This window comes from Orbicella franksi, chromosome 9, assembly GCF_964199315.1.
Source record: "Orbicella franksi chromosome 9, jaOrbFran1.1, whole genome shotgun sequence".
In the NCBI taxonomy this organism is placed as follows: Eukaryota; Metazoa; Cnidaria; class Anthozoa; order Scleractinia; family Merulinidae; genus Orbicella; species Orbicella franksi.
Window position 1 is genome coordinate 10,271,998 of NC_138153.1, and position 14,341 is coordinate 10,286,338.

Genomic DNA, 14,341 nt, shown 5'->3' on the forward strand with positions numbered 1-14,341 from the left:
TTTGAAGAATTTGAAGCCAAAACCTTTTTTGACTTTTCCCTGATAAACAAATAATAAATAAATAAACAACTTTAATTTAGAGAGAGTGACACATGACAGTATGAACTAATGAACTAATGGCCCTCTGAGCTAAACTCTTACAAGTAATGGACCTTTCCTGCATTCCAACAAACAATGGCGCTGAGTCAAGGTCTGGGCGGACAAAAATACAGCAAATGTATGAAAACGTCCACCCCAACCTCGCTTTGGAGCTATTGTTCAAACAGACTGAAGTGGAATGCAGGAAAGGTCTATAATAATAACTAAGAATAGTACAAAGTATGAATATTAATTGCAAAACAACTATACATATATAGTTATAATATATATAAAAATCAATTATTGAAAATTAAAAATTAATTCAGATCACATGAATAACTCTATTCACAACATTATGCTAAGGAATGTGTTTTCATGGCCAAACTAAAGGAACGGATGGTGTCCTTTTTATGTATTTCTAGAAGAATTCCATTCCAGAGCTTTGCCCCATGAACTTGATAGGTCCCTCCTCCTTCTGTTTCTCTATGATGCGGAGGACACATTAAATTAAGTTAAGTTGAATCTGAATTACACTTGACAAAAATAATGAGGCTTGGAGGATTTTAGGAATTCTTTTTAAGGGAATGAGCAAAAAACCCTGCATATCAAACTATCAACTTTTTCAAACATAAATAAGCCAGCTGGGAGCAAAAGTTGCATCTGCTTTGTAACCCTAGTTGGTAATCTCCAACAGCTGGGCCATTCCTAAGAAAAGTTGGCATTTACCTCACCCCCCAAATCATTGATTAAGTCTCTGAATGCAAGTCAGTAATTCAAAAACAGAGTAAAATGTAACTAAGATTGGCAAGAATATGTTATTAAAGAGCGGCACTGCATCCAAAATTGCTTACTAATAGCAGTAGCATACTGAACTACAGAAATGTGGGCCCCTGGCAGTAAGACATTAAGTTAAAATGTTATTTATTAAATCCATTTTTTGAGGGGTTGGGGGAGTGGAGAGTTGAATGCATTAACATCCCCCTCCCAAGAGGGTCATACCTCCAGACCACAACTGTTTCGCAGTTGCTTACTCCAGTGATATAATAGTTGTTTACTTTAAAACTTTGTGACAATCCTGAGCGTTCTACGAGACATTCTGGAATTTTAAGGACATTCGCACCGATTGTTTCTGTGCATTCTTACTGTGCATGCAAATTCACATGCCAGGTTATGCATCAAGCATGGCTAAGTAATAGAATGAGCAGTGATAGTGCAGATGGCCATTGCTATAGCTTTGCCTGGATTTAACTATCTTGGACGTTTGGTGACCCCTATTTTTCATTTGATGGATCATTTTCTCTAGCGATTTTCTATGTTTAGTGAAAAAATGAAGAAAATCTATCAATTAGAAGTTTAATTTTTTTTGCAGAATGCACCACTGGATTATGTTCTTTTTAGCTCTTGGTTTATCTGTCTGGTGGTTTCAAATGCCTCTTGAAGGGTTAAGTTTTGTGAAAACTTTGGCAACACTTGGAATTATCAAACGTAACAGATTCACTAAATGCAGAATATTACTAGGATAGTTTGTCTCCGTTGATTCATCTTTGATATTTTAAGCTAAAAACCCTGGAGACCATGCTGATTAACGTTTGCCTATTTTTCAAAATCAGACTAGTTTTCCACATGCTTTATCTCTGAAAGAAAGTCCATGACCCCAACATTTTTGTGCGAATGTCCTCAAATACTCCAGAACAGTAGAACAAATTTTGTTGTCCTGTTTAATAACCTACTGGTGTGATGCCTCCAAAAATTTGCATGGTATTCTTAGGGGAGCAATTGTGAACACCTGAATACCATTTGGAACACTTGAACACGATCCCCAGTCATTTCTATCGACATCATACACCTTTAAAGAAGATGTCTGGGATATGCCTTGTTTCATGCCCAGCACAAAGATCTTTCCTTTAAAGCTCACACAGTTATAAATGTATTTTGGTGCACTCATCCAGGGAATGCTACTCCATGTGTTTGTGGCAGGGTCATACACCTCTACGAGTTTGGAATCTGATGCTTCACTGCCGAAGCCTCCAAATACGAACACTCTACTCTTGACAACTGCACCACAAGCAAACATTCTTTTGGAAGGAGTTGAGGCAATTCTGCTCCAAGAGTTTCTTGCCGGGTCAAATACTTCTACGACATCAGAGATTGCATCTTTTGCATAACCTCCTATTGTGTACAAAGAGTTTTGGTCAGCCACAGCACACATACCACTTCTTGCAATGTTCAAGGATGGTACATCATGCCACAAGTTTGTGTCAGGATTGAATTTGCGGACAAGCCATCCTCCAAATGTATACAAAAATCCTTGAAAATTAACAACAACTGGAAAATTAGAAGGAATTTCATCAGTGAAAGGCGCAAGAGGTGTCCAGGAATTTACCAAAGGGTCATATCTCTGGGTTACAAGATTATCATAGTCATCTTCAAAACCAGTTATGTAAAGTTTACCATGACAAGCACTCATGGAGGACTGAACAAATTGATTTCTGTGTGGTGGGGGCAGCAGTTTCATCATATCTGCCAGCTTGTACCACTTGTTCTCTGATGGAAGGTAACACAGTGTTTCCTTTTGTCCACAGGCAACAATGACATCTTCGTGTTCGCTCAGGCACCTTCTTGGCGGCTGTGCAAAAAAGCATTCTTCTGTGCCATACGAGAGTTCTTTCAAGACATCTAGTGCAAGTCCTGTACAAGCAGTATTGTCTTTCACAAAAGGATGCGGAAGAATGAGGTTAAAAATATCATTGCGTGACATGTAAAGAAGACGAACGTGACGAAACAACAGGAAAAAGCTCTCCTGTTTTCTGCTCTCATCACCCTCCAGCCACTTCACAATCACTTGGAAAACGTCGTGTTCCCCATTTACCGTGATGTAATCACTTGATATCCACTCCTCGACTTCTGCCACACTCAAATTCTGAAAATCGGCAGATTCTGTGACATCCATGAAATTTTCGAAAATAAAATTCTTTGCTTCTTCTTCCAGCTCAGGACTTTGATACTTCACGGCAGTGTAATAGGCATCGATGCAGTTTGAAAGGGACAAGTTTCGTGAGACAAAGTCACACGTTAGCTTTTTAAGACTTGGAACAACCAAAAAGTCAGCTATTTCAAGCAAATCAAAGGCATTGTCCTCGTGGATTTCAACATGTCCTGTGTACAGATATTCTAACACTTCTTCCATCACATCTTTGCTCGTCTCTTCCAGTCGGATCACTCCTTCTTTCCTTTCTTTCATGTCACTGTTAAGAGCGTTGTTAAAGAACGGACTTACTGCACATAACACGACTCTGTGAGCTTTCAAACGAGCTTGATCGTCGCCTGAGCCAACTTCCAGAATCACATCACAGAACCGTTCGTTCTTTCTCTGAAAATCGAGGCGCTTCATCGTTTCCGCGCAAAATTGATCCTTGCTGGTCTCCATGATCGCTACTGATGATAAATCTAACGACATCATGTAGGAATTTCCACTCAACTCGGAGAGATTTCCACGAACATGGCCAACCGTACCATTCTCGTCTCCAGAGCCCACGGTCCTTCTGGCCTGCGGCAGGGATCGAGAGCTCTTGTCCAACACCGGAAGTCCGCGATTCACGGACTTCCCGTCAAATATGACAAATCTGATTGGCTGAGAATACGAAACGAATACTCTGCTCATGCTTAGAAAATCGGGTCCCGCCAATAGGTCTAGCCAGAGCTCTCGATCCCTGCCGCAGGCCAGAAGGATCGTGGGCTCTGGGGACGAGAATGCAACTGTACAAGCAATTTTACCTCCAAATTTATTGTAAGCTGATCTGCGCATACTCGTCCTCAGGAGCTGCGCAATTTTGGTGCTGATCAAAAAGATCACGGCTTCTCATGCAACCTCCTGGATCTTCCTCCCAAGAGAGTGATCGATGTTGAAGAGTATTTTAAAATTGGATGCAGATATCATACCCTAATCAGAATTTCTTTGGTAAGAACATGCATGTTTTAGATTAGAGTTAGCGCGATATGATGCAGAAATTCTTAGCTGATTTGAAAACAACTGTGCGGTGGGTGGGCCTAGTTACTCTCTGGGCTAGTCAAGATTGAGGCCCCATTAGGTGGGGTCTGAGTCTGAGTATCTCACAATTCTGATAATTTTTGGCCTGAATTTCCCGTTAACATTGGCGGATTCAGACCTTGCTAAGGGGGGGATACTGTTTTTTCTTTGCTTGCCCTGCTGGCTTTTCTTCCTTCTGCGATTTTTTTTTGTTTTACCCAAAATAGGCGGGGGAGGGGGTCGGGGGAGGACCAGGGTCCCTCCCCTAGATCTGCCACTGGTTAATTCCATATATCTCCTTTTATACCATGCCACAGAAAATACAGCCAATGAGAATACAGGAAAGCCATTGTACTTTCCACAGTATCACATATTTATCCCTTCAATAGACCAATTTCGATATATTAAAATTCAGCCTAAAACAATAAACCTCAGCACAAGGCTCTGGGGAATAAACCCCACAAACTCTGTAGTTATTCCCCGGAGCCTTGTGTCTATTGTTTTAGGCTGAATTTTAATATATCGAAATTGGTCTATTCTCCCCCCTACCCCCTTAAAAATATCCTGCATCCCGTTACTTTAATTTTAACTGGATATCCTCTGTCCTACAAACTCCCAATAAATAGGACCTCAAGATTCCTGTTGATAAGCCATATGCCACCATTTTCAATGCAGCAGAGTTATCACTCCATGTGAGGTAGAGATTTACTTCTCAGTTTTCTTAAAGGTAATCTCCCCACTCAATTTCAGAGTTATAGATGTTAAAGGCCTGGGGCTTTGGAGGTGAAGCAGTCAGAGCAGTTTATAGATGTCAGCAAACTGTGCTTTATAGGATCAAATGCTCCAACTTCTGGAACATACATACAAGATGAAATAAGTTGAAGCACACAAACAAAATCAACTGTGCAAAATTCAAGAACCATTACCCATGCCTATCACCCTTTGAACATATTCTGTAAACAACTCTGACTTCAAAAGTCTTTTAGTGTAATATACAACAATCACATGTCTATATGAGGTGTGGTGAGCTAATGGCAAGGTACAGGGTGCTAGCCATAGCCAGGGCCATGTAACATATGAAACACAGAAGACTATGTTTGACCACATTTCCAAACACTGAGAAGAGAGTTGAAAATGCAATGTTCAGCAGAGTATTTTTGACCAAGTTAGAGTTGTTTGGAAATGTGGTCAAACACTGTCTAGAGCATTTGATATACACATCTTCTCAATTGAAGCTAAGGGGAAAACAGAATATTATATTCTAATTTAAGATCAGAAATCTAAACACGGTCATGGTCTTGATTTTCTGTTTGAACTTGAAAAATTATTGAGAAGTTTGAGAATTGTCATTTTCCTAGTCTAGCTCATCCAGTAATGACTCAATCAAACTAAGCACCAGCAGAGATTAATTTGGGTTGTGGCATGCCTATAAAAATCACATCCCAGCTAGAGAAGCAAAATAGCTCTTACTAAGGTCCAATTTCCCTTTGGAACAAAGAGCATTATGTTTTGATTGTGCCCATGAACTCCTCAAGCTCACCCAAAGGTGGCTTACCCTTATACATGTGACACTGCAAGTGCTTGCTATCAGTTCCAGTGTTTGGCCAGTTTGGATCATGTGTATAAGGCATCCATGGTAGAGTGTCAATTGATACTCTTAATAGATACCCTCAATTGACATCTTGATCAACATCCCAATTGATACTTGGCCGACACTCTATCGACACTTGATCAACAGTCGGCCGAGCGTTGACCAACTCCGATGAATCGATTGAAAAATTGGTGGACTGTTGAATGAGGTGTTGATGGAGGGTCAATCGAGTGTATTGATCAACAATTGGCTGTGGCTGCCTTTAGTACACATGATCCATCAGTTCTTTATTAGTTTTATTTTCTATGTGCCTTTTCTCTGCCTAAAGTTCAGAGATGCTATTAAAGAATAAATAGACTCTTAGAAGTTGAGCAAGTTTCATTGACTTAATTTTGAAATTGTTTTAAGTTTTTCTTGGAACTGGAATTGGCACATCCAAACAGAGAGGCTCTTTGTTCAATTTGGAGTTGTTAAAAAACCCTGCGAACAAGGCAAGAAATGACAATAAAATATCTCGGATGTGGGAAATTATTGTGCACACGACAAACAATGGTGCCCAAATGCATCATTGATAGCAAGCCTTAAAAACTGTTTGGGACATGTCACTTTTAAAACACAGACCAAACAGCAAGAAATGTTTTACAGGTTATTTATTTTACATATTTTACAGTTAAACCAGAAACACACTTAAGAAAATCATGTCAATACTTAATCATCATATTTCTAACTACGTATATGTTGTGTATACCTAAAAGAGATTATTAGAATACAATGATCATAGTTTTTAAAATTTGGTTAGGTAAGAATAATTTCTTAAAATTACATGTAACTCCTACAAAATCATATTGACAGCTAGCTTAACAATTCAATGCTGTGACTGAGAAGGTAAAAATATAAAGTTCAGCAAGTCTATACATTTTTCCAACAGTTACAAAGTACTAGAAAGATACAAGAATAATAATAAAAATAATAATTTTGGTAAACCAAGATAGAAATATAATCTGTAAGAAATTGAATTGAGCAAGTCGCAAGTAAAAATGTCTTTGACATCAGAAATATTTCAATTTTCCTCTGATAACTCACAGAATGATGGAAGATTTTTTCTAATAAAATCTCTGTTTAGTAAGGCAGTAAAATATTTACATTGTTACTCTTTTCAACATTATTGGAAGAATTTAAACTAGGGGCAACATCTCTGGAGGTTGAAGATTTGCCACTGCGTGGAAGCTGAAATGGAAAGAACAGTGTTGGAAAAAAGAAGCTTTGTTTATTAGGGACTCGGGCAATAAACAGTAACCCAAGACACTGCCCGCACTCTTGCAGAGCAGTATGTTCTCATTAACTTAGTATCCAAATCCACAAATATAAAAAAAAATCTGAATTTTTGATTCACTAATTTACACTAATATAACAGTCAACCGTACATATAGAATGTATGTACATGTATATTGTAACTGCAATGAGTTTCAGTGTTTGGCCACTTAAAGACTCTTGTTATACAATGTATATAATGTCACCCAAGGCACTCCTGTTGTTTGGAGTTTGTACATGTACCTTAAAATTCTGGTCATAAGTGGTCATAAATGGTCATAAGTGTAACTATTTCTTTGCGACCTTGAAAACGAAAGTTATTTTCAGTTTTTCCTTTAGTGTGGCAACGCTTTTCCTTTCAAGGCCGACTTAATTAAGTTATTCTATTTCAGGCTTGGCAAAAAGATTAGAGAACACCCCCGCCCCCTTGTCTACACACTTGACTGTTCTTACCTAGACTGCTTGTATTTATCCCTAATAGCTTGCTGAGGATGTTTCGGTGCATGGCTGAATGCACGATGAAGATCATGGATACATGCTTGCAGATCAAGATGTTGGAATCCGGTGTAGTGAGACAATGTTGGATTCTGTTATAGACAGGAATATATTCAAGGTTCTAACAGTAAAGATTGTACTCGATTCATTCAAGATACTGTAACTTAGAAATGAGGGTGTCTGAATTAGCCCAGGGTTAGTGGATTCTATTCACTTGCCCAAAGAAATTTTGTTTGAGGAAAATCAAATTAAAGAAGTACTGTAAATGTTGAAATTTTTTCTAGCGGAGGGGGAAGGGGGGGGGGGGGGGAAGGGGGGAGGGCTTGTGAAAATGACTTTCAAACTTGTACATCAGTTATGCAGCTTGCCAAAAGGACATGTCTGAAAATTGGTTTTCTCTGCACCCTGGAAACCCTTGAGGACTGGAACACTTGGTTATCACAGATAGACAGTTTGATAAATGATGGTGGGTTGGGAAATTACCACTTGCTAAATAACCCTGGACCAAGAAAAAAATTGTGCAATCCAAGCACCATACAAAGTCTTGCGTGACATGACATATGAAAGAAAGGAAGATAAAACAATAAAATTGCCCACCCCTACCCACCATCAAGGATATAATGACCCATCCCTAACAATCCCAGATTAGGTCAGCAAGGAATAGATTTGGTGCAAAGCTAGCCAGTGTAACTGATTGCTCACTTATTTTCATCTCCAAGGAGAGAAAACTGTGATGATATATTTTGTACGGCATAATCACTGAAGATGAAATTAAGTGTTTTGTGCAAAACTAGGCAGTGAAACCGAAATGTCTTGCAATGCACACTTATTATCATCTCCAAGGAGAGAAATCTGTGATGATATATGATATACGCCATAATACATCTTCAGCGGAAGATGAAGTTAAGTGTTAGGGGTATAAGAGTTTTTCCTCTGTATCATAGTGACCTTGGAGGGTTGTCGAGTTTTTTTTTAGATTGCTGTTCTTTTAGTTTTATTTTTTCTTGCGGTTTGAGGAGGGGGAGCAGGAAGGGGAAAATAGGCAATTAGGCCTTTTGAAAATTGAATAACCCACCCCAACTTGGACCAGATGTTACTATTTATTTTAATAGGCCATGACATTTTATTCCTGATGGTACAAACTGAAGATTAAACTTGTTAGTTTTACCCATGATTGAAGTCCAAGAGTATGAAGAGACAAAACAACAGCACTGGCAGCAATTGTTGATGGAAGATAATTGAGAAAAGGGTCCGCTTCAAGCATTGAAAGCTCACAGAGATACTGAAATAAAAATAAATCATTCAAACTTTACACCACATAATCAGACTAAATATGTCAATGATATGCATCAAGGTCCTGAACTGCCAAAATTTATGCAGTAAAATTGAGACAAGCTTGTCATAATTCCCTTTTCTTCATTTTATAACAACTTCTGTTATTATTTGTCCTATTGGCAAGTAATTGGCCAGAGTTACACAATTGGCACATGTAACCAAACAGGTCTCAAACTAGTAACTATCTGAAGTTTTTAAGCAATTGCTTGAACTTGAAGCAAAGAAAAAAAAAGCACAGGTATCTGGCTGATCGAGTGAATCAGACTCACAGAGGGTTGACAATAGATGAATTCATTGCTAGATGATTATACAGTCCTTGTGTAGACTAAATTAAATCTGCGGAACAAAGTAAGCTTAGGATTGAATTTGCTACACATGTTTGTAGTGACATGTTGAACAGATTCCTTCAATACGTGCAAAATGTCCTCCTACACAGTTGAACTTCACTATCTTAAACTATGAAGGGAGATGAAAAATAGTTTGAAATTGTATATGTGTACAGTGTATGAATCTACAGGAAAATGATAAGAATTAAAGATAGTGAAGTTCAGTGGGATTTGCTTTAGTTTGTTTCACAATTTCTAGTCACTGAAATAGAAGTAAAGCCTAGTCATAGATTATGGATAAGGCCCAAGGATTCCATCAATATTAAAGTACTTGTTAGGGTTTGGTTGACACTGATAGCATAACACAATGGGATTTTCCTGCAGATGTATTTTTCCCCTGCATGTATTTGCTGTTTTGTTTTTGCATGTAGGTTTTCCTTGCATTATTTCTTAATGCTTGTGTTATTTTATGTTCTTTCTACATGTTTGTTTTCTTTATATCAATTGATGATTGAAATTCTGTGTTGTTCATACAATTAACAAACCACAATGCAAGGTACATATATGTATTTTTTGCATTTGTAAGGGCTTGTGCTTATGTCATCACATTTGCTAGTGTGAACCAGGTCACAATGTTGTTAATGATGTGTGGTTTTATCTTGGCACAACTTGACTCACCTTTGCTAGTGCTTCAACTTTGGGACTCTCTGACTCAGAACATTCTGTAGCCTTTAAAAATCTTTCAAGGAAATCTACTATTGTTGGTACACAAATATAAAATCCTAAAGTCTTAAGAATGAGAGATTCCATTTTCAGAACCTGCAAAGAAATCACATTAAAATAACAAACTGTGTCAGTGTGTTACCAGTATACATGTAGGAGCTGCATTGAAGATTTTGCAAACTTTGGTATGGCATGAAAAATTTGCTTAGCACTCACACTTGTGGCAGAAATATTGCATGCATTACAGGTTTGGATGCATTAAAAATGAAGAGAAGTATGTTCAAGAGAACACCAAGCCAACCCATTAACTAGCTCAGCTGTCTTTTCTGGCCTTGGAAGCTCCAAAGTCTACCCAAATCTTTTGTTTCCATGTGAAATTATTTCAGCCAGAGATTAAATTCTCTTTCAGCTGGTTAAATTACTGTAACTGGTAGCCTGCCCTTAGCGACATCCTTTCAAATGTATATTTATAGCCTGATAAGCCATACCAACCTACTACGATGCCACATTTGTGGATTATTGAGTTTAAAATGTAGGTCACAATTCCTAACTTGGAGGAGGAAGTCACTCCTTCAGCAACTTAGCTTCATTGCTCCTTATTCAAGCAAGCCCATCAGGAACCCCTTTTAAAGTTGTATTAGGCCCAGGATTTATTCCTTTTACCCTGTCCCACCCCTCCCTCAGAAGCATGAAAGTTGAGTAATGTCAACAGATGCCAAGTGTTTGTTACCTGCTTAGTAGTGTAAGTGTCATCAGTGATGAAGACAAAATCTGACACATCAGGTGGATAAATTTCCTCAAACTTGGCTGCTACTAACATACATGCAGTTCCCACCAGTTGAAGCTTTCCCCGTAACACTGACATGACAGACAGGAAACGGTCAATATAGTTTATTGTTAAGTAAAGCGTCTGAGGTAAAAGTTTGTATTCTTCTGCAACTTCAACCAGCCAATCAACCAGGATTGCACGCATACTGTGGTTGATGTCGGACTGTTTTTTCATGTAACCAGCTTTGGGCCTGTTCTTGAGCTAAATAAAGACAAGTTTAAATTAAATCAGCTCCATGAAGAAGTTGTTTACGGTAGCCTGTCCACTTTTGAAAGTCAATCAAAGGCTCGAGATAAGGCTATGTTCTCAATGTGGCTTTTTTAGCTCAAAAAAATTCTTTATTAACTGATGGGGACATTTTGGAGAGCTCCCATAAGTATCCCCTCTTGGTTCTGGCTTAGTCATTTTTTAGCCAGTGCGAAACATATAAAGATACCACTGGATCTCGATACAGATACGCCATTTATTAATATGAAATTTTTCAGGGTGAACCACACAGAACTTGACAGGGGAAGAAAAGAGCTCAAATAGAAATTTCTGTTCGTCTCAGAATAAGGGTGCCATGGCTACCAATGATTTTGCATTTTTCCAGGCCATCCCCTGCCTCAAATAATCTCAGAATTCCTGCATGGTTTACTGCAATGACCAAACCATCTGAGACTATAATTTTGGCATTTTCTATTTCTATTTTTTAAACTGCAAACATTATAGAAGGCAACAGTTGCAAGGTCTTACTGGAAGCACTGAATCTGACATTTGGTGACTTCCTCTTTTTTAGTGGTGAAACGGTATCATAATTTGATGAAACAGTGAGTTCAAAAGTAATTGAAATCTACCAAGCTTACTTTAGAGTGGAAAAAAATTGAGATAAGGCAAAATGTAAGAGTGTGGAGAGGGGAATGGGGAGGTTGAAAAAAAAAAAAAATGAATTTACCTCAAAACACTTTAGTTGTTAAAAGTTCCAAACGTCTTTAACTCTAAAAATTTCCTTCAAGAGTTATACCATCACATGCATTCTATTTTTTCAGATATCAACGCGCGCTGTTTCACATTCAAAAAAGCTCGAACGGCAGTACGAAACTTCAACCTCGACAAAGGAATAAAAGATAAAGATATCTACCTCTGATTGCTTCAAGTTTTGGAATATCTCTGAAGCATATGCCGAGCAGGAAAAGATGTCGTTGCCGCTATCGATGTCGTGTATTTCTGGCGCTGTTTCCTTCGCGCAGTCCAAGTCCTCGTCATCGCTAGAGTCTATGACCATAGGCGAGTCCCCTACATAAATGCAAAATAACAATAAAGAACTCTTTCATTTTAACAGTGATGAGCGCTTACGTAGAAATAAGAAAGGCAGCTCGAACTATATTGTTAAATTTCAGCAAGTCGCACGTTCAAAACGGCAGATTAAAAAATCAACTCGGAAAAATATTTTTACCTGTTGCGAGCTCACCTTCTTCCCCGGCTCCGTTTCCGACGAACACATTTGTTAAAGCAGGTCGTGAAAGGGATGTTAAGGCCGGGTTCAGTTCTTGTACTGTGGAGCTCGTGATAAATGCTGAACTTTGGGCGAGAACTGGCTCGGGGTCTACGTGAATGGTGAAACTTTGCTGTGCAGTTGTCGGTACAGCGAAGGCGGTCTTTTGTTGTGCACGACTGAATGCATTTTCGTCGTTCTTGGCAGCTCCGACGGAAAACGAAGAACCGGCCAAGCCAGCCTAAATTTAAACGAGGAGAGAAATTGAATAAGGAAAAAACGTTTCTCCAAAACGGAGACGAAACGTACATGGAATTTAAAGTTCTGAAAATTCTGCGGTGAAATTGACAGGGGTTCACTGACCTGTTGTTTGGCTGCGCGAAATGGCTGAATTCTCAACCCAGCGTTGTTCGTTATTGTGCCCAAAGCCGCTCGTTTCTGTCCTTGCTGCGTTGCTCTGGCTTGTCCATCTTCCATCTTAGCTTTCTTTAAAGCGTTGCTATCTGCATTATCCTGGAAGTTGTTTGTGATGCGAAACGCCAACGACATTTTCACACGGAAAGCGGTTGAGGTTTGAACTAACGACTGCAAATTCAAAGGCGTAATACAAAACTGCCAGGCAGAAAACTAAGAAAATACAACGATAAACTACTCTTAAACGTGGCTACCAGCGCCAAGTGGACAGTACTTCAGCTGTGTAAATGTAGAGTTGTTTTAGTTCTTCCTTTAGCCAACCTTTCAGCTTTGTGGTGATAGACTCGCGAATGCGAACGTTTTCGGTTCTCTCATTTCAAGAATCCCGCTTGTCGAGTATCAGCCAATCACAGCACAGGAAAATGCATGCTGTTATTTGTAACATTGCAAAACGCCGCTGTCCCCAAGGAGGCTCATTTTTGTGCGGTCTCCTGGATCTCGTGACTTTTTACAACTTCAGTCAAATTTTCATCGTTTTGGTGGAGAAAAATTCTATTGTTTTTTTTTTTTTTTTTTCAAACTACAATTTCTGTCGGCTTTTAAGACTAAAAAAAAGCAGGAAGGAATTTTAACTAATTCTTGAGTTGATCTGATGCTCCCAATATTCCTCTCTTTTTTATTGTTATTCAAGACAAAACGAAATTAATCTCGGACTCTGTAATAGCCCTCATCACGGTTAACTTTTCACACTTGCGTACAATGTAATCCAACGTCAGGACGCAAGGCAATTTCGGGAAATTTTGTCGTTTCTGCCCGAAATTGCCTCGCATCCACGTTGAATCTCGTTGCAATGTAAATGACAAAAGCTTACCGTAGTTGTATAGTAATAGACGAAAGCCCTGTGCCTTTCATATCGCTTCAATTTTCTTTCTGATATATATGATATATGAATTGTGTTGTATCTTGCAAGATATTATCTCTCGTATTAAACTCGGCGGTACGCGTTCGGCTGCTTTCTTCAAACAGTCAGAATTCCAGTTTGGTTGTTTGGGTTTGGAAAACAATACTGACAAAAAGCAGCTAGACTAATCAATGTAATTACTGCCATTCTTATTTTATTCCCCAGAGGCAAAGAGCGTCAAGTTAGAATTTTTAACATATTCTTTAACCGTGTTGATTGTTCTGCACCACAACACATTCAATTCCCCCGACAGTTACTTATCACGGCATTACTTCACGTATCTGGCATGATTTTCAGGTGCTAAGGGTAGATCAAGCTACTGATTGTTTTATTTTTGACTGGAAAATAGTAGATTGAAATGAAAAACACTGGACACGCAGTTGTATTCCACACCGGGAGTTGGAACTTCGAACATGCAGAAAACATCCGACCTTTCCCCTGAGTATTAAATAATGAAGGTCATGGTCTTTTGCAAGCAGACCTGTAAAAACAGAAAATTATAACCCGTTCCTTCTGCCCTCCAAAAAAGGCTGCCAATACTACGCAAAGATGGAAGAAAACCATGAACAAGTTAACTTTTCGATCCACGAATACATGTTTCGGACCAAGGTTCAAGTCTGAAGAGTGCCATTGTCTACCACAGAGTAGCTGCAGAGCTACTTTTGTGACAATACAACGCTTATTTCAGACGTCGAAATATACACGTGCCATATTAAATTCCATTGTTTGCGCATGCAAATGCGCAACGTTCGTTTCCAGTAGTGGTCCAGTCTCAGA

General features: G+C 38.8%; 2 protein-coding genes across 3 annotated transcripts; both read right to left on the minus strand.

The window, feature by feature from the left end:
- Nucleotides 1–43: 43 nt before the first annotated feature.
- LOC145496722 (kelch-like protein 28) lies at nt 44–4,888 on the minus strand. The gene has a single exon (XM_081476458.1). It carries the CDS (start codon nt 3,881–3,883, stop codon nt 1,805–1,807), a length of 2,079 nt encoding a protein of 692 aa, XP_081332584.1. The 5' UTR covers nt 3,884–4,888; the 3' UTR covers nt 44–1,804.
- Nucleotides 4,889–6,325: 1,437 nt separating this feature from the next.
- Nucleotides 6,326–12,959, minus strand: LOC145496725 (G2/mitotic-specific cyclin-A-like). 2 transcript variants are annotated; one of them, XM_081476460.1, is made up of 8 exons: nt 12,553–12,959; nt 12,166–12,430; nt 11,836–11,990; nt 10,617–10,916; nt 9,842–9,982; nt 8,671–8,784; nt 7,461–7,594; nt 6,326–6,923 (listed from the first exon to the last, which is right to left on the minus strand). In XM_081476460.1, the coding sequence occupies exons 1-8, from the start codon at nt 12,736–12,738 to the stop codon at nt 6,872–6,874; spliced, it is 1,347 nt and encodes a 448-aa protein (XP_081332586.1). In that variant the 5' UTR covers nt 12,739–12,959; the 3' UTR covers nt 6,326–6,871. The 2 variants fall into 2 exon arrangements, with proteins under 2 accessions (XP_081332586.1, XP_081332585.1); XM_081476459.1 differs by having other exon boundaries at nt 12,151–12,430.
- Nucleotides 12,960–14,341: the final 1,382 nt, after the last annotated feature.